We start from the raw sequence: 19,868 nt of genomic DNA on the forward strand, positions 1-19,868 counted from the left end.
ACCTCGTACACACACGGCTCCGCTCCGTACACCTCGTACACACACGGCTCCGCTCCGTACACCTCATACACACACGGCTCCGCTCCGTACACCTCGTACACACACGGCTGTGCTACATCCACACTGTTAACCCCTCCTGACCCCACACATAAACTTCCCCTCATCCAGCACCATGACAACCAGCACAGCAGAGTCCTGCATACACTGAGGCCCCTGATCATGTGACCCCTGACTCCTCCCCTACTGTGACCTCATCACAGGTCCTGTGCGCACAGAGCAGCCGTAGAAATCTCAGGCCACGGTGGTCTCCCCCAACTTCTGCTCTTTCTCCTTCTTTTCTTGCAGGGGCCGCAGTGGATTTCATCCTGGATCCATAGAGCCGAGTAGAGGAGCGATGTTCCTTCAGTCTGAGGGGAATTGATGGTGATATTTGTCCAACGGCCACTGTACCGAGTAAATCCCACCAGGACTGTAGCAGGTAAAGACCCCAATATCCACCGGTGTCCCTTCTAATGGGGGAAAGTACCAAAGAAAACCATCATATCCGGAGAAATAAACCCCGTACATGGAGACATTGGCCTCAGATATCTCCGGTCTTGTTCTTACCGACAATCTCCTATAAAAGCCTCAAACTTCTGTGTGTGACTCAGAGCTGAGATCTAACGTGATAGAAGATTCCAGTGCGGGGAAGACGGGAAACCTCCATATAGAGGCCGGTGGGGATGGAGTCAGTGACCGACTCTGGACAGATCTGTTCCTAGAGCCGCAGTAGGAGATGGAGATGTCGTCCTCATCATGAAGTCGTTATTTCTCCTGTCACGTGTAATGAATATCTCCTGCAGTATTACTAATGCCGATTCCAGGGTCGGGAAATGAGACGAGAATTAGCGTTATGGAAGATGAGTCTATGAGGAACGTATTCAGCTGCCGACTCCGAGGGAGAAACTGCTTGTTGTCTGTGGCCTAAATATATAGGTTTTATTAGTAGATGGAAAGAAGGAAACTAAATACTGTAAAATAATAAATCTCCTCATATGTTTCCCTTCTTATCTCCGGTAATTGTATTATTACACAGGATTCTTATGATGTTACATCTTCTTCTCATTCAGGTCTCTACAATATCGGATCCTCTCAGTGAAGATCTTCTATATAAGAGAATTTCCTGATTTACCCATCAAGGATGGATATGGACAGAGACAAGATGGCGGAGAGGATATTACACCTCACCCTAGAGATCCTCTTCCGGCTTACTGGAGAGGTGAGAGATTCTGATGATGTCACATTACATCATTCTTATCTATGGGAATAACAGGTGGACAGAACTGGAGAGGTGAGGACTCTGGAAATGTCTGTAGTGAGATTTATTAATGTGTCTCTCCATAACCAGGATTACACAGTAGTGAAGAAGACCTCTAGTGAGCGCTGTCAGGACCCTGTGTCTGAGGGATGGGGAAGACCCCTGAGCCCAATCACGGGGCCTCCACCTCGCCCCCTGATATATGAGGACATCAATGACCAGAAGATCCTAGAACTCATCTACAAGATGATTGAGCTGCTGACTGGAGAGGTGACACTGCTGGGAATGCTGGGACATTATACAGTAACGCTATGAAGGGATCGGGGGATGACGGTATCATTGTATTTGTCAGGTTCCTATAAGGTGTCAGGATGTCACCGTCTATTTCTCCATGGAGGAGTGGGAGTATCTAGAAGGACACAAAGATCTGTACAAGGGCGTCTTGATGCAAGTTCCCCAGCCCCTCACATCACCAGGTAATAGAACTAAATACACACGGCCTATAATTATCTGTGAAGAATGAATTCAGTGACTGTATGTGTTTCCTCCAGATCTTTCCAGTAAGAGGACAACCCCAGAGAGATGTCCCCGTCCTCTTCTTCCACGGGACTGTAAACAGGAAGATCCCAATGTTCCTCAGGATCATCAGGTAGATGGAGAGAAGGTGTCATGAGATCTCCCTTAGGCCGATTTCACACTTCCGTTTATTTCCAGTCCTGGAAAACCCAATACCGGAGATATCAGTGTCCGTGTATGTAATACTTGCGGCACACGTGTGGCAAACACGTGCTGCCTCAGTACCACACAGACGGCCGCTGGGGAAGAAGTGCTACTGTAAGGGCTCCTTTTCACTTGTGAGACATACGGCCGTGTCTCGCAGGTTAAAACCCTGCTCTGGTGCCGGCACTTCGGAGCGGAGCGTGCAGCTCCATATGTTGCTATGCGGCCGCACGCTCCGCTCTGGAGTGCCGGCGCTAGAGGAGGGTTTTAACCTGCGAGACTCGGACGTATGTCTCGCAAGTGAAAAGGAGCCCTAAGTGCTGTTCCCCAGTGGCGGGTGCTGAAGACGGCTCTCATCGTTCTCCCCTGCTCTGCCGGCGATCGGCAGGAGCAGAAGAGAATGATGAGTTATATTAAAGTCTGAACGTTGACAGCAGGTGGGGGCTTTTGGGACTCTTACTCCCATCATCCGACACTTGCTGCCGCTAATAACAGTGACAGCAGGAGCGGATGATCGGGGTATTCCTCAGCTTCCACTTGCGATATAATGAAATGAATTAATGAAAAACCCGGTGTGGGTTCCCCCCTATTTTCTTGAACCAACCTGGCAAATATCACAGCTGGGGGCTGCAACCCTCAGCTGTCAGCTTCAGCAAGGCTGGTTATCAAGAATAGAGGGTGTGAAGATCTGAGGTTGTGAGTTATAAAAATCACCTAGGCAGGTTAACGATGCAACTAATTTTTTTATTCCATACATCCATGGTTGTACAACAAATCCAGGTAAATGGCCAACATACAATGTCCTCAGTCCACAAGTTCCCAATCTGAGATCGGTAGTTCCACTGGCTCCATACCAGGCGATGCCCACTGTCTCCCAACTTTTGGTTGGCCCACAGATTTTGTATCTCCAGCTGCTATAGTGTGCAGTCACAGCCTATGTTCCTCCAGACGATGGATATCCCGACCATAGCTCATGGATACTCCTCCAGCCAACAATCTCCAAAGCTCCATAGATCATCCATCCATTCCAGCTTGGATCCTCTTCCGTCGAAATCCCTCCAACAACTGCCTGATTCAACACGATGTCTTTTTCTCCCGCCCCCTTAAACATTTTCCTTTAGCTCACAGTACAAGGCATATTCCATCAGCTGGGACTGTATGTGGGACCTCCCGTGGTGATGGCTCCCCTGAGTCTACTATCCCCAACCACACAATGGGCCTAGGTTTGGGAGTACAGTAGTAGTGAAACCTTGATACAAATGAGATTGATAGTCTGTCCTTAGGTTCATATAAATTCTAGCCTGCTCGTCTTCCTCTGCTGACTGCCACTGAATAGAAACATTGATTCCTGAGCATGAACTGATGAGCAAGAAAATCACTAATAAAACAGCAAGAAAATCACTAATAAAACACATCAAGCAAAGTAACTATTAAAGTACAATAATATTGATGTAACCCGTGGTTCATACAGGAAAAAGTCTTTATGTCTTAGAGCAGTGGACTCCTCTCTACATCCATTTGTCCTATAGTCTTCAGTAAGCGGCCATATCCTCACACTGGGGTCCACATGCTGTGGGGTTTTTTTTATATAGTTTAATAAATCATTTAAAAAAAATGGCATGGGGGTCCCCGCATTATTGGCAACCTGCCTTGTTAAAGCTCACAGTTGGGGGCTTGTATTCTCATTCTGGTAAGGGGCCATTGCTTTTGGCCCCCCTCCAGCCTAAAAACAGCAGCCCACAGCTGCCCAGAAAAGGCACATCTATTAGATGCACCAATTCTGGTGCTTTGCCCAGGTCTTCCCACTTGCCCTGTAGCGGTGGCAATTGGGGTTAATATTTGTGGGGTTGATGTCACCTTTGTATTGTCAGGTGACATCAAGCCCATGGCTTAGTAATGGAGAAGTGTCTATAAAACACCTATCCATTACTAATCCTATAGTTATACAGTATGTAAATAAAGACACAGCCAGAATAAAATCCTTTAATTGAAAAAAATGACACAGATTCCTTTATAATCTCAATGATACCATACTTACTGCATTGTCTAATTCCACCGAAGACCTCGATCTATAATAAAAGTAAAATAAAAAAAACAACTATATACCATACCTGTCCGTCTTTCTGTCCCACACTGTAATCCATGTCTGGGGGCTAAATAGTTTTCAACCTGGACGGTGCTAAGATGTGACCGTCCCATCTGAAAACCACTGGTGAATAAGCTGCTGCGAGCGCAGCCTCAATGGCTAGCGGTGACATCATCACTGACATTTTCCCACTTATATAGTAATACTTGGCACACTCGGGTGGATGTGGTGAAAAAACAGTTTTAATATATTGTGAGATACACACAGTAGTCGCAACAAACATTTCGGTCTTTCAAGACCTTCATCAGTGTACTACAAAATAAAGCAGAATAAACAATAAAGAAACCATATAAAGAAATTAGCGACAATCATAGAGGAAGGTCATAGTGAGTGACATAAATACCACAGTAAGGTTATCCAACATAATCGACCCATATCAACGTACAGAGGAGGTTGCAGCATGCATAAGGAGCTAGAAGGCGAAGTAAGAGCTGGGCATATGATTTTAACCCTTTAAGAGTGCGCTGGAATCTGGGGTAGGAAAAGGGGTGCATATGAAGTGGTGTTTTGCCTCAGTTAATAAGCCAGGTGTGTCAGCAAGGAGAGAAAAGACACCTACCAATTTTTAGGATAAGCCAGGCGTACTGGTTTGTGGGGGCCATTTAATGTTCTATCTGTAGATAATATGTACAGTAGGTTAATATCACCGAGGTACTCAAAAAGATTGGGGCCTAACAGTGCATAAACTTACCAATACATCAGGAGCTATGTGCAAAGACACGGTATCCACCGCAGGTCTGGAGGGTGATCGTGGCGTGCCCGGGGTCCCCATTAATTCCTGGCTATGTGCGCGCCTTATTGCTGTGTTCGAGGGCCGGAAGCAGCTAACCAGAAGTGACATTTGTGTGTCAGGAGCCGGAACAAGCGGCTCAATGCGTTACACTTGCCGGGAGCGGCTAACCAGAAGTGATGTTTGCGTGTCAGGAGGCAGAACCAGCGGCGCTATGCGTTCCACTTGCCGGGAGCGGCTAACCAGAAGTGACATTTGCCTGTCAGGAGCCGGAACCAGCGGCGCTATGCGTTCCACTTGCCAGAAGTGGCTAACCAGAAATGACATTTGCCTGTCAGGAGCCGGAACCAGCGGCGCTATGCGTTCCACTTGCCGGGAGCGGCTAACCAGAAGTGACATTTGCCTGTCAGGAGCCGGAACCAGCGACGCTATGCGTTCCACTTGCCGGGAGCGGCTAACCGGAAGTGACGTTTGCGTGTCAGGAGCCAGAACCAGCGGCGCTATGCGTTCTATCTGCCGGAACTAGGAGATGTGCGTTCCAGGTAGAGTGGTGATCGGTGTGTTACAGATTGGTGAGTGGAGACTTGAAGGTTTGAGTGGGGATTCTATGGATCCACGGTGAAGAAGTGACACATTGCAGATGAAGTGCAGAAGATATTCAGTTCATGCGGCTCTGCAAAATGAAAAAAGATGCCAAAATTCTGATATATGTGCACGGCTGTAATAAGAAATAGATAACATATTGCATTAAATGATACTCTGGCATAAAGGCAAAATCAATATCAAACAACAATTACATGAAGGATTACATAAAGGATTGCAAATCATAGTCTCTGTTAAGTCCTTTTGGAGTCAGAGTCTTTAGCTCATGGATCAGTACGCTTCCCTCTGTGTTATTATTGAGATGCGGTTGCTCCCCCTGCGGGGTGGGGGGGGGGTGAGACATGGTCGATCACTTGATCCCTTAATTGTGCCACGTTATGGCTCTTAGAGAAAAAGTGTTGTGGAATGGAAAGTAAAAGGTTCTTTTACCTGATGGTAGACTTATGTTTTGAAATTCTGTCTTTGACCGATTGGGTAGTCTCACCCAGGTAAAGTTGGCCACAGGGGCACTTAATCAAATATACTACGAAATTGGAGTCACAGGTGAGAAATTGATTGATATTGTATCTCTTCCCAGTGTATGGACAGTGTCTCCCTTCAGAACTTTGTTGCACTGATTGCAGTTGAGGCAGGGGAAAGTGCCCATTTTGGGATTCCGCAAGAAACGTTGTGTATTGGATGTACGAGTAGGGCCAGTGTCAGCTCTGACTAAGGTGTCACGTATATTGCGTGCTCATCTGAAAAGGGTTTTTGAAATCTTCAATTGTGGGATCGGCCGTCTGTAAGAGATACCAATGTTTGCAAATGGTTCTATGGCTAATATAGGCTGAAGGGTGATAATGATGTACAAAAGGGACCCGGCGACTCATAGTGTTATTGCGACTCCTAGTGGGATCATGGGTTGTGTTAACGCTTTGTGGCGGTAACCCCTATTGAGGAATGTAGACTTCTTTTCCACAGTAATGGCATTTTCCCACTGTCCTGAGGTCACCGCAGTTCAGCCCGGCCTCGATGATGTCACCGCTGGTAAATGATGCTGCGCTCTCATCAGCTCAGTCACCAGTGGTTTTCAGCCTGGACGGTCGCATCTTAGCACTGTCCAGGTTGAAAACTAATTATCCCTCAGACATGGATTACGGCGTGGCACAGAACGACAGACAGGTATGGTATATTGTTGTTCTGTTATTTTATTTTTATTACAGGAGATCGAGGACTTCGGTGGAATTAGGCGAGGTCGTAAGTATGGTTTAATTGAGAATATTAAAGGAGTCTGTGTCTTTTTTTTTTTAAAAATAAAGGACTTTATTCTGGCTGTGTCTTTATTTACCATATAACTGTAGGATTAGTAATGGAGAGATGTCTTAGACACTTCTCCATTACTAAGCTGTGGGCTTGATGTCACCTGACAATACAAAGATGAAATCAACCCCACAAATATTAACCCCTCTTGCCACCGCTACAGGGCAAGTGGGTAGAGTCAGGCAAAGCGCAAAAATTGGCGCATCTAATAGATGCGCCTTTTCTGGGCAGCTGCAGGCTGCTGTTTTTAGGCTGGGGGGGTCAATATCCATGACCCCTTAACAGCCTGAGAATACCAGCCCCCAGCTATGAGCTTTAGCAAAGCTGATTGTCAAAAATGGGGGGACCCCACGCCATTTTTAAAAATTATTTAAATAATTAAAAAAAAAATAGCATGGGTACCCCTCTATTCTTGATACCCAACCTTGCTGAAGCCGACAGCTGAGGGTTGCAGCCCCCAGCTGTGAGTTTTCCTGGTTGGTTCAAGAAAATAGGGGGAACTCACACCGGGGTTTTCATTTATTTATTTCGATATATTGCAGGTGGCTGGTGAGAAAAAACCCTGATCATCCGCTCCTGCTGTCACTGTTATTAGCGGCAGCAGCATTTGTCAGATGATGGGAGTAATAGTCCCAAAAGCCCCCACCTGCTGTCATCATTCCGACTTTAATATAACTCTCATCTTTCTCCTCTGCTCGCGCCGACTGCCAGCAGAGCAGGGGAGAATGATGAGAGCCATCTTCAGCACCTGCCGCCGGGGAACAGCGGTTACTGTAGCGCTTCTTCCCCGGTGCTGATGTTTGTCACACGGAGGACATAAATGTGTGTTCTCCGTGTGCACATGTGCAGTACGTTTTTCCGTCCATGCTGACAGTAAAAAACGGACATGACTACTTGCCGGACACACGGTCCATGGAAACACACTGACGTGCACAGACCCATTCATTTGAATGGGTGTACATGTGTACGTGTCTCCTGTACGTGTGAAAACTGTCACCTCGCGTACCGGAGACACGGACGTGTGAAAGGCTTTATGATGTTGTGGTAGTTCACTCACGTGGTGGCACACAGAGGTAGGAAAAATGGGAACACCGTCTCTTTAAATCCTCATTGAGTTATTGTAAGGCAGCATAAACCAACTTGTGGGGAAAACAAACTCAGCCTTCTTGGATAAAACAGGAACAAAATGATAAAGGAATACAAAAATGCTGCAGCACAGTCCGGATGTTGCCGGTGGCCCCCCGATCTGGAGCAGGACAGGTTCAGTCTGTACTCAACGAGCCACAAAGCCTCTGGAGTCCTCACTCCAGGCTAGCTGAACCCAGTCTGCCTGTAGAGCTCGGCTATTTCACCCCAAGCCAGTAACTTCCCCATCATGTGATTGATCACATGATCATGTCCTCATGCAGGTCCTGGCAGGTCTGCCAGGGGAGATAAAGTGGACCTTCTCCCACCCGCTCTGTGAAGGTCCACATAAAACCAGCCCTGTTTATGCAACTTAACCATCACAACACGTAGTGTGCTGGAGAAAAATGCTCTGGTTTCACATCACTGACGCCGTTAAGCGCAGTGACACATATCTCCCCTCTATCACCTTACCAGTGACTCTGTCACAATGTGTAGACGGCTGTGAAGGTCTTGTGCTCAGTGTTGCTTTATCCACCAGTATTATATGTTTTATACTTGTGTAATGAGAACGGTGGAGATGGCAGGATTAGAGCTGATCATAGATGGGACTTCTCCATCTGTCTGTGACTCTTACAATATTTGTTACAGGGTGAAGATCTGACCCATATTAATACTACAGAGACATATGTGAGGGGTGATGAGCGGTGTAAGGAGATTCCCACATATGACTACCCAGGTGAGTAGTGACCACTAACTACAGAGAAGTCACAGATTCTTCTCAGTCCCCGGCTGTGGCTGCTTTATCTTTGGTGTAGTCCGGCCGTATCACAATCGTGTGATCACCATTTTGCCTCTAGACCACAACATTCTCCTCCACCCAAAACTGTCCAAGTGGCTTTGGGCATTGAAAGCCCTTTTCTATAGAACGTATAGCCTGGAGGATCCAACTACCCCCTGAGATTAGAAGATTCTGACCGTTACCTGCCCAGATCTGTAAACTACAAAGGCAAATGGCAGCGTACGTAGAATGTGCTGACAAGTTAGAAAAATATTATGAGGAGCCTTTTAGAGAAAACGGAGGGTAATGATGCTGTTGGCTTCCAAAATCCCTGATGTGGGAAGAAGGAAAAAATCAGGACTTTGAAAAGTGCTGCCAAGTGCTGAGCCATAAAGTTGGGCATCAAAACAAATGAACGTAAAAAAAAAACAACAAACTTTTCATTTTAATATTCTACCCATTTCCGATGTGAACCAGCTCCTTCCTCAGGCATATACAAATGATACATTGTGGATGTTTTATATCCTCCAGAACGGCGTCACTGATCCAATTGCTTAATTTGTTAATTAAACCGCACCTATGGTGCAGTTTTTTGTGTTAAAACCTTTCTTTGTATACAAAACAATACAAATAGATGTAAAATGCATATTGGATGCACAATAAAATCCACATAAAGAAAAATATATGTACATGGAAAATCCTCCAGTTTAAGTGTGTATAGTCTTTGGGACCTATTAGATAGATTAATCTGGTGGGATCTTGTTCATATTCTAAAATGAAATGTCTAAACAGACAGATTACACCTTTCCTAATATTATGTCTCTGGCTGTTCATCCTATTATGGATCACTTGGGTCATTTTTAGATCCCTGATATTGGATGAATCCACCTTCTTCCCTTCTGTGCTGCTGAATGTGCTCATATGGTCCCTACAAGACGAGGTCCAGTCTTTCTGAGCAAACTTCGCTTTTATGATTGACAACATTAAATGTGCAGTGAGGCCAAGTGTGAATTTACAATAACAGCCATTTGGTAAATTCAAAAAAGTTCATTTTTTTTCTCATTAATGTACATTCTGCACCCCATATTGACTGAAAAAAAAACAGGAATGTAGTAATTTTTGCAAATCTGTTAAAAAAGAAAAACTGAAATATCACATGGTCATAAGTATTCAGACCCTTTGCTCAGTATTCAGTAGAAGCACCTTTAGAGCTAGTACAGCCATGAGTCTTCTTGGGAATGATGCAACAAGTTTTTCACATCTGGATTTGGGGGATCCTCTGCCATTTTTTATTTGCAGATCCTCTCCAGTTTGGTCAGGTGGGATGGTGAACGTTGGTGGACAGCCATTTTCAGGTCTCTCCAGAGATGCTTAATTGGGTTTAGGTCAGGGCTCTGGCTGGGCCAGTCAAGAATGGTCACAGAGTTGTTCTGAAGCCACTCCTTTGTGTGCTTCGTGTCATTGTCTTGTTGGAAGGTGAACCTTCGGCCAAGTCTGAGGTCCAGAGCACTCTGAAAGTGGTTTTCATCCAGGATATCTCTGTACTTGGCCGCATTCATGTTTCCTTCAATCACAACCAGTCATCCTGTCCATGCAGCTGAAAAACACCCCCATAACATGATGCGGCCACCATCATGTTTCACTGTTGGGATTGTATTGGGCAGGTGATGAGCAGTACTTGGTTTTCTCCACACATACCGCTTTGAATTTTCACTAAAAAGGTCCATCTTTGTCTCATCAGACCAGAGAATCTTATTTCTCATAGTCTGAGAGTCCTTCATGTGTTTTTTAGCAAACTCTATGCGGGCTTTTATATGTCTTGCACTGAGGAGAGGCTTCCGGGCCACTGTGCCATAAAGGCCCGACTGGTGGATGGCTGCAGTGATAGTTGACTTTCTCCCATCCGCCTACTGCATCTGTGGAGCTCAGCCACACTGATCTTGGGGTTCTTCTTTACCTCTCTCACCAAGGCTCTTCTCCCACGATTGCACAATTTGGTGGACGGCCAGGTCTAGGAAGACTTCTGATGGTCCCAAACTTCTTCCATTTAAGGATTATGGAGGCCACTGTGCTCTTAGGAACCTTGAGTACTGCAGAAATTCTTTTGTAACCTTGGCCAGATCTGTGCCTTGCCACAATTCTGTCTCTGCGCTCCTTGGCCAGTTCCTTTGACCTCATGATTCTCATTTGGTCTGACATGCACTGTGAGCTATGAGGTCTTATATAGACAGGTGTGTGCCTTTCCAAATCAAGTCCTATCAGTTTAACCCCTTACTGACATCGGGCGTAATAGTATGCCGATGTCAGACTTCCTCCCTTTGATGTGGGCTCCGGTGGTGAGCCCACATCTTTCATCATGTTTTGAACAGCTGACATGTGCCCGCAATAGCCATGGGTGGAATCGAGATCCAGCCACGGCTATTAACCAGTTAAATGCCGCTGTCAAACTCTGAAGCGGCATTTAAATTTTGCTTCTGGCAATTGCGAAGGAAATACGCACACCGGTGACAACTCGTCAGGTGATCGCGGGTCACCGGTGTGTTGGCATGACAATCTGAGATCTCCTGGAAACCCCTATGATTATCAGTGCCGGCTTCCTGTGAGCGCCACCCAGTGGTCGGCGCTCATAGCAAGTGAGTAAATCAGCTACATAGAGATGACCTGAACATAGCCTCTATGCAGCAGAGCCAATCGGGTTGTGGCAGCTTCTAGTCTCCTATGGAGACTATTGAAGCATGCCAAAAGTAAAAAAAAAAGTTTTTAAAAATATAACAATTTAAATCAGCCCCCTTTTCCCATTCAAAATAAAATAAAAATAAAATCAAACATACATATATTTGGCGCCGCTGCGCTCAGAATCGCCTGATCTATGAATAAAAAAAAAGGATTAATCTGATTGCTAAACGACATAGCGAGAAAAAAAGTCAAAACACCAGAATTATGTTTTTTTGGTCGCCGTGACATTGCATTAAAATGCAATAACGGGCGATCAAAAGATCGTATCTGCACCAACATGGTGTCATTAAAAACGTCAGCTCGGCGCGCAAAAAAAAAAGCCCTCACCCAACCCGAGATCACGAAAAATGAGACGCTAAGGGTATCGGAAAATGGCGCAAATTTTATTTTTTAACAAAGTTTTTTTTTTTCACCACATAGATAAAAAAAGAACCTAGACATGTTTGGTGTCTATGAACTCGTAATGACCCGGAGAATCATAATGGCCGGTCAGTTTCAGCATTTAGTGAACGTAGCAAAAAAGCCAAACAAAAACAAGTGTGAGATTCCATTTTTTTTTTTTTTAATTTCACCGCACTTGGAATTTTTTCCCATTTTCTAGTACACAACAAGGTAAAATCAATGGTGTCATTCAAAAGTACAACTCGTCTCGCAAAAACAAGTCCTCACATGGCCATATTGATGGAAAAATAAAAAAGTTATGTCTCTGAGAAGAAGGGGAGTGAAAAACGAAAACGCAAAACTGAAAAAGGCTTCGGGGGTTAATTAAACCCAGCTGGCCTCCAATGAAGGCGTAGAACCATCTCAAGGAGGATCACAAGGAAATGGACAGCATGGGACTTATATATGAGTGTCTGAGCAAAGGGTCTGCATACTTATGACCATGTGATACTTCAGTTTTTCTTTTATATTAAATTTGCAAAAATTTCTGCATTTCTGTTTTCTTTTCAGTCAAGATGGGGTGCAGAGTGTACATTAATGAGAAAAATGAACTTTTTTGAACTTGCCAAATGGCTGCAATGAAACAAAGAGTGAAAAATGTAAAGGGGTCTGAATACTTTCTGTACCCACTGTACATTTATTCACGCCTGCAGAAGATGTGTTGGCATGGCTCGAGCCCTGGTTTCATGGATTCACTCCACGTCATAAATTACATTGTTTTCAATCCTAAATACCGTATATACTCGAGTATAAGCCGAGAATTTCAGCCCATTTTTTTTAGGCTGAAATTGCCCCTCTCGGCTTATACTTGAGTCATAGTCAGGGGTCGGCAGGGGAGGTGGAGTGGCAGCTGTCTAAGCATACTCACCTGCTCCTGGTGCGGTGTCCCTGGTTCCCCGGCGCCGGCAGCTTCTTCCTGTAGTGAGCGGTTACATGGTACTGCTCATTACAGTAATGAATATGGACCCGACTCCACTCCCATAGGGGTGGAGCCGCATATTCATTACTGTAATGAGCGGTACAATGTGACCGCTCACTACAGGAAGAAGCTGGCGGCGCCGGGAAACAGATGTGCAGGGACCGCGCCAGGAGCAGGTGAGTATAAGCAGTGCGCGATATTCACCGGCTCCTCGTTCCACCATCGCCAGCCGCCGCTACGTTCCCTGTCCACTGCATTGATGCTCAGGTCAGAAGGCGCGGTGACGCAATTAGTGTGCGCCGCCCTCTGCCTGAGCAGTCAGTGCAGTGGACGTGGAACGTAGCGGCGGCTGGCGGCGGTGGAACGCGGAGCAGGTGAATATAGTAAGTGCCAGGGGCCTGAGCGACGAGAAGTGAGTATGTGATTTTTTTTTTTTATCGCAGCACCAGCATATGGGGCAAATGACTGTATGGAGCATCTTATGGGGCCATAATCAGCATTTATGGAGCATTACATGGGGCAAATGACTGTATGGAGCATCTTATGGGGCCATAATCAGCATTTGTGGAGCATTATATGGGGCAAATGACTGTATGGAGCATCTTATGGGGCCATAATCAGCATTTGTGCAGCATTATATGGGGCGTATTTTGTATGGAGCATCTTATGGGGGCCCATCATGAACTGTATGGAGCATTATATGGGGCTCCTGATTCAATATGGATATTCAAAAACACTTAACCTACTGATGTCTCAATTAATTTTACTTTTATTGGTATCTATTTTTATTTTTGACATTTACCGGTAGCTGCTGCATTTTCCACCCTAGGCTTATACTCGAGTCATTAAGTTTTCCCATCTTTTTGTGTCAAAATTAGGGGTCTCGGCTTATACTCGGGTCAGCTTATACTCGAGTATATACGGTAATTCAGATTTTCTCTCCTGAAATGGGAGCGCTAATACTTTCTCTACTCTTCTGGTCAGGACTCATAGTAGCTCCAGTAGTCCACCATAAATGAGTGCAACTCCGGTTTAGTGTTGGAGTTCTCCCCTCATACATATGTTGTTGTTGATGTAACTTTTTTTTTTTATATATATGTTCATTTTTTATGATAATTTGATTGTGGTGGGATTTGCCTGCCTCACTTATCTGAGTCTGTAACTCCCTGGTAGTGTTTAGAAAAAGGTTTCAGTTACCAAATACCTGAGATCTAAATTTAAGATCCCTCAGCTCTGCACTATTATAAAAAGTTCTATTTAAATGTCTTATATCTCTTCTGGACATTTATCTGACAGAAAATATTGGTCCTTACGATAGTTTATATTGCTTAGAGCCACCAAGTCCCATACTCCAATTACTCCAGAGAAGTTTCACCACTACTCATTTTGTTTTCCTGAGGATGATTGTTCAGCTTGATCATTTCAGTAGATGTGTTATTGTCTATAGTCACAATTTTGCCCATTACCCTTTAACTTCTTTAACCCCTCTACATGGATTTGGACTTACACAGAGACCCCTAAGCTTGGGGCACAGTGTAACCTACTGTTCTGTGGAGTAAGATGGGAAGAAGAGTAGACAGATAACCGTGTCAGAACCAAGAGGCCAGAGAAAATACTAACTCAGGAGACATAGGAGTAGTCAGTAAACAGGCCGGGGTCACAACAGGAAACAAATACACAAGCCGGGAGCTGAGCACAGAGGACTGAACTAGAGGAGATCTAGGCTGTATCTGGCAGATTCCGGCAATATGCTTCAAGCTGTAGTAAGGTGTGGTGCTTTCGAACTCCAATTCTGATTGTCCAACGTGTTCTCAATCTCAGACGGACATATTGCATGTGCTTTGGCATTGTCCCAGATTGTCCTCCTATTGGATTGTAGTGTTGAACTGTATTGTAGTGGTGTATGGGTACGTTATTCCTAGGGATCCATTGATATCTATATTAGGGTATGTGGAGGAAATATTAACTGACAATACGACTAAAACTGTAATTGCAAGATTATTGTTTGCTGCAAGAAAACTGATTGCAAAATATTGGGTTAGGGAGGAGCCTCCGTCCAGACGTGAATTCATTGCTCAAACGAACCACATAACTGAGCTTGAGAAAAGCATTTACACCAGGAGAGATGAGCTGAATTTCTTCCATAAATTATGGCAGCCGTGGTTGGATAGGATTAATTAATGTTATACCAGTATATAGTATTATAGAGTGCAACTTATGGTAAACTGGAACTCTGTTTGATATTGTCAACTATGGACGAATTATTGTTTGCTCCTGATATCGTCTCCTTCGGGGGTTAATTTACTGTAAAACAAAATGAGTATGAATGAACATGTGACCTGTTGTAAATCTTGTTATGGTTAATACAAATTTATCTGATTAAAAAGGTGTGGTGCTTTCCAATTGGCTAAAACAGGGAGCAGATTACTGCAGCTGACAGCCCACACACCCATACTGCCAGACTCGATGGTACTACAGATGCCAGGCACCCTAATCTTGGTGGCTGGGAAGAGCCTGCACCGCCAAGAGCTTCTGGTTCCAACCCCACCTCTGTTACCAGCATCACCTGCAGAATTAGTAAGCCGCGTCTGGTGTCCGAAGCAGACATTGCAGGAGCAGATCGCAGAGGAGATGGGGCACACCATTTGCAGAATCCCTAATATGACAAAATTGCAGAAAACCAGAGCATATGAAATCCCTATAAAGTGACTCCATTTTGTAAATTATAACCCTCAATAAATTAATCTATAGGAATAGTGACTATTTTGACTGCACTGCAGTTTCCAGATATTAGCACGCGCAGTGGATGTTGGAAAGTGAAAATTGCAAATATCCCAAGTTATTACCCAACACATAGTGCCCAGATTGTGCTCCAGGAGATACACATGCTGTAAAATAAGTGGTTTCTTCTCACTATAGTAATGCCAAAAGCATGGATGCTTAATGTGGTTTGAGCACAGTCTAGTAAACTGTCATTGTCTTGGTGAATAATTTAATAATTTTGCATAACTTGCCATTTTTGCAGACCGTTTAAGTAGAAATGTTCAAAAATGTAGAATTCAAGGATATATTATTCTAAAATAATTGGTTTTATTCTTGGCAGATGACCGTACCAGGAGATCAGCAGGACAGCTGACATCTTCAATGTTTAAATCAGATAATCTTGAGATCCCACCGGATACAATTGAAGTGAATGCCATTACTCCAAATATACCATCATCCCTTCACAGCAAAGATCTGTCATCTGGTCCTTTGGAACAGGTCCTGTCTTCTGATTCATTACCTAGTACTAATGAAAATCAAAGTCACAAAATAAGCATTAAAAATCGAACTGCTCCTAAAGCAATGAAGACATTTTCATTTTCAGAATATGGAAATAGTTTTCCCCTAGAAAAGTCATTTCTCAAACAACAAAAACTTCACAAAGCAGACAATAGATTTTCTTGTTCCAAGTGTGGGAGATGTTTTAACCACAAAGCGAATCTTGTTAGCCACCAGAAAACCCACACAGGGGAGAAGCCTTTTTCCTGTTCAGAATGTGGGAAATGTTTTAACCACAAAGGGAATCTTGTTAGCCACCAGAAAACCCACACAGGGGAGAAGCCTTTTTCCTGTTCAGAATGTGGGAAATGTTTTAACCACAAAGCGAGTCTTGTTAGCCACCAGAAAACCCACACAGGGGAAAAGCCTTTTTCCTGTTCAGAATGTGGGAAATGTTTTAACCACAAAGGGAATCTTGTTAGCCACCAGAAAACCCACACAGGGGAGAAGCCTTTTTCCTGTTCAGAATGTGGGAAATGTTTTAACCACAAAGCGAGTCTTGTTAGCCACCAGAAAACCCACACAGGGGAGAAGCCTTTTTCCTGTTCAGAATGTGGGAAATGTTTTAACCAGAAATCGAATCTTGTTAGCCACCAGAAAACCCACACAGGGGAGAAGTCTTTTTCCTGTTCAGAATGTGGGAAATGTTTTAACCACAAAGTGAGTCTTGTTAGCCACCAGAAAACCCACACAGGGGAGAAGCCTTTTTCCTGTTCAGAATGTGGGAAATGTTTTAACCACAAAGCAAATCTTGTTAGCCACCAGAAAACCCACACAGGGGAGAAGCCTTTTTCCTGTTCAGAATGTGGGAAATGTTTTACCAAGAAAGCGAATCTTGATAGCCACCAGAAAACCCACACAGGGGTGAAGCCTTTTTCCTGTTCAGAATGTGGGAAATGTTTTATCCACAAAGCGAGTCTTGTTAGCCACCAGAAAACCCACACAGGGGAGAAGCCTTTTTCCTGTTCAGAATGTGGGAAATGTTTTAACCAGAAATCGAATCTTGTTAGCCACCAGAAAACCCACACAGGGGAGAAGCCTTTTTCCTGTTCAGAATGTGGGAAATGTTTTAACAACAAAGCGAGTCTTGTTAGCCACCAGAAAACCCACACAGGGGAGAAGCCTTTTTCCTGTTCAGAATGTGGGAAATGTTTTAACCAGAAATCGAATCTTGTTAGCCACCAGAAAACCCACACAGGGGAGAAGCCTTTTTCCTGTTCAGAATGTGGGAAATGTTTTAACCACAAAGCGCATCTTGTTAGCCACCAGAAAACCCACACAGGGGAGAAGCCTTTTTCCTGTTCAGAATGTGGGAAATGTTTTACCAGGAAAGCGAATCTTGATAGCCACCAGAAAACCCACACAGGGGTGAAGCCTTTTTCCTGTTCAGAATGTGGGAAATGTTTTATCCACAAAGCGAATCTTGTTAGCCACCAGAATATCCACACAGGGGAGAAGCCTTTTTCCTGTTCAGAATGTGGGAAATGTTTTAACTACAAAGCGAGTCTTTTTAGCCACCAGAAAACCCACAGAGGGGAGAAGCCTTTTTCCTGTTCAGAATGTGGGAAATGTTTTAACCAAATAGCGTATCTTGTTAGCCACCAGAAAACCCACACAGGGGAGAAGCCTTTTTCATGTTCAGAATGTGGGAAATGTTTTAACCACAAAGCGAGTCTTGTTAGCCACCAGAAAACCCACACAGGGGAGAAGCCTTTTTCCTGTTCAGAATGTGGGAAATGTTTTATCAAGAAATCGAATCTTGATAGCCACCAGAAAACCCACACAGGGGAGAAGCCTTTTTCCTGTTCAGAATGTGGGAAATGTTTTAACCAGAAATCGTATCTTGTTAGCCACCAGAAAACCCACACAGGGGAGAAGCCTTTTTCGTGTTCAGAATGTGGGAAGTGTTTTAACCAGAACTCGAATCTTGTTAGCCACCAGAAAACCCACACAGGGGAGAAGCCTTTTTCATTTTCAGAATGTGGGAAATGTTTTGTGAAGAAACCATCTCTTTCTAGCCATTAAAGAATTCACACAGGGGAGAAGATTTTTTTAAGTTCTTAATTGTTTTTACATAGTCACATACAAGCGCTTCTAACTAAATTAGAATATTATCAAAAAGTTAATTTATTTCAGTTCTTCAATGCAAAAAATGAAACTCTTATATTAGTCATTACAGAGTGATCTATCTCAAGCGTTTATTTCTGTTGATGGCTAGATCCTATAGCCAATGAAAACCCAAAAGTCATTATGTCAGTAAATTAGAATAAAAACACCTGCAGTGGCTTCCTAAACATTTAAAAAAGGTCCCTTAGTCTGTTTCAGTAGGCTCCACAATGATGAGGAAGACTGCTGACTGGACAGATGTCTAGAAGGCAGTCATTGACACACTCCAGAACGAGGGTAAGCCACTGTAAAATATTAGTATTTCAATAATAAAAAAATATAGATTACTTAACATATGCAGGTTCTAACTAGCAAATAGATACTCTGTATATTGAGAGAATGAGTTAATTCTGAGGATTTTGGCCGATACATCTGTTCTCTGTTTGTCAGAACTATAGGGCTTTTGTCAGAACTGTCAATATGTGGCCATTTGGAGATAGTAAATGGCTCTTAAAGGTCACAGGCTATATGCTTAAGCATTTCAAAATGAGGTAATGTACAAATAACTAATATGCATATTCCGCAAGTTACTAGTGTTCTAATATGGTAGAGGCTATGAACATATAGGCAGATCATCTTATGTTGTCATGAGACAGGAAAAATAGAAACCAATGTAAGTCTATGGGTCAAAATAGTATATAAGCCGACCTAACTCTTGTTCAGGAGATCTCTCATACTTCTAGAATCTCCAACCCGGACCAAATCAACTTCAAGACCATATGTAAGAACCACTGAATGCTTGTTTTCTCTTTTATAATCTAATACTTATTTTTGGGTGCTATGAACTTTTCTTCATTTTTGTAATCACTTTTTGAATAAACATTAAACAAGATTTGTTTTATCCACATAATTCAATATTGCGTTCCTTTCTATCCTCACCGTGCTCTTACTTAAAAAAAAAAAGTAAGAAAGTGTTTTTTTTTTGTAACATTTTGGGGAGTTCAGCCAGATCTGATTTTTGTGCTATTTTGGGTGGATTCCTTTTGATTTCACACAGGGGGAGGAGAGCTCTGCTAAACACCTGTTGTTCAAGGTGCAGGATTTCCACTATTTCACGTCACAAGGATCAGACAGAGCCTACAGAGGAGTGAAGATTTGTGTCTCCAACCATAAAGAGCTGCATGTGTCCCATACAGGCGGAGGTCTGAGGAGTCAGTAAAGGTACGGAGGACCATCCATTGACGGATGGATCAATCCATTAGAGGAAAAGACATTCCATAGGTGAGAAAATGGATTTATTCATGATTATTCTAAGAAAAGTAATATAGAGTTTAAGTTTGTTCATAGCCATACAGATTCACAATTATGGTCTAGTTTGTATAGCCAATGTGAAGCAGAGAATCTTAAAATTGATAAGAGGTTTTTCTCAGTAAAACAAGGTACAGAGAAAGCTTCAAAATGTCACACACATGGTCCGAGTGTCCAATAATTTAGTCTTTGAGAAAACTGAAACACAAATACATAAAGCATGTACTATCACACAAGACATTGGTCATACTGACACACAAGGTGACACACAAGAGTCTGACGGGGATTACTTAGATTGTCCAAATTGTTTAATATTGTCAGAACATAATGAACAAT

The 19,868-nt window shown here is 43.6% G+C and overlaps 1 protein-coding gene across 1 annotated transcript; it reads left to right on the plus strand.

Annotated features, from left to right (window-relative positions):
* Positions 1-273: 273 nt before the first annotated feature.
* Positions 274-19,130, plus strand: LOC143766623 (uncharacterized). The gene is made up of 7 exons (XM_077254428.1): positions 274-478; positions 1,110-1,258; positions 1,388-1,567; positions 1,650-1,773; positions 1,849-1,946; positions 8,572-8,659; positions 15,901-19,130. Exons 2-7 carry the CDS (start codon positions 1,181-1,183, stop codon positions 18,141-18,143), a joined length of 2,811 nt encoding a protein of 936 aa, XP_077110543.1. The 5' UTR covers positions 274-478; positions 1,110-1,180; the 3' UTR covers positions 18,144-19,130.
* The last annotated feature ends 738 nt before the right edge of the window (positions 19,131-19,868 follow it).

Source organism: Ranitomeya variabilis, chromosome 4, assembly GCF_051348905.1.
Source record: "Ranitomeya variabilis isolate aRanVar5 chromosome 4, aRanVar5.hap1, whole genome shotgun sequence".
NCBI lineage: Eukaryota > Metazoa > Chordata > Amphibia > Anura > Dendrobatidae > Ranitomeya > Ranitomeya variabilis.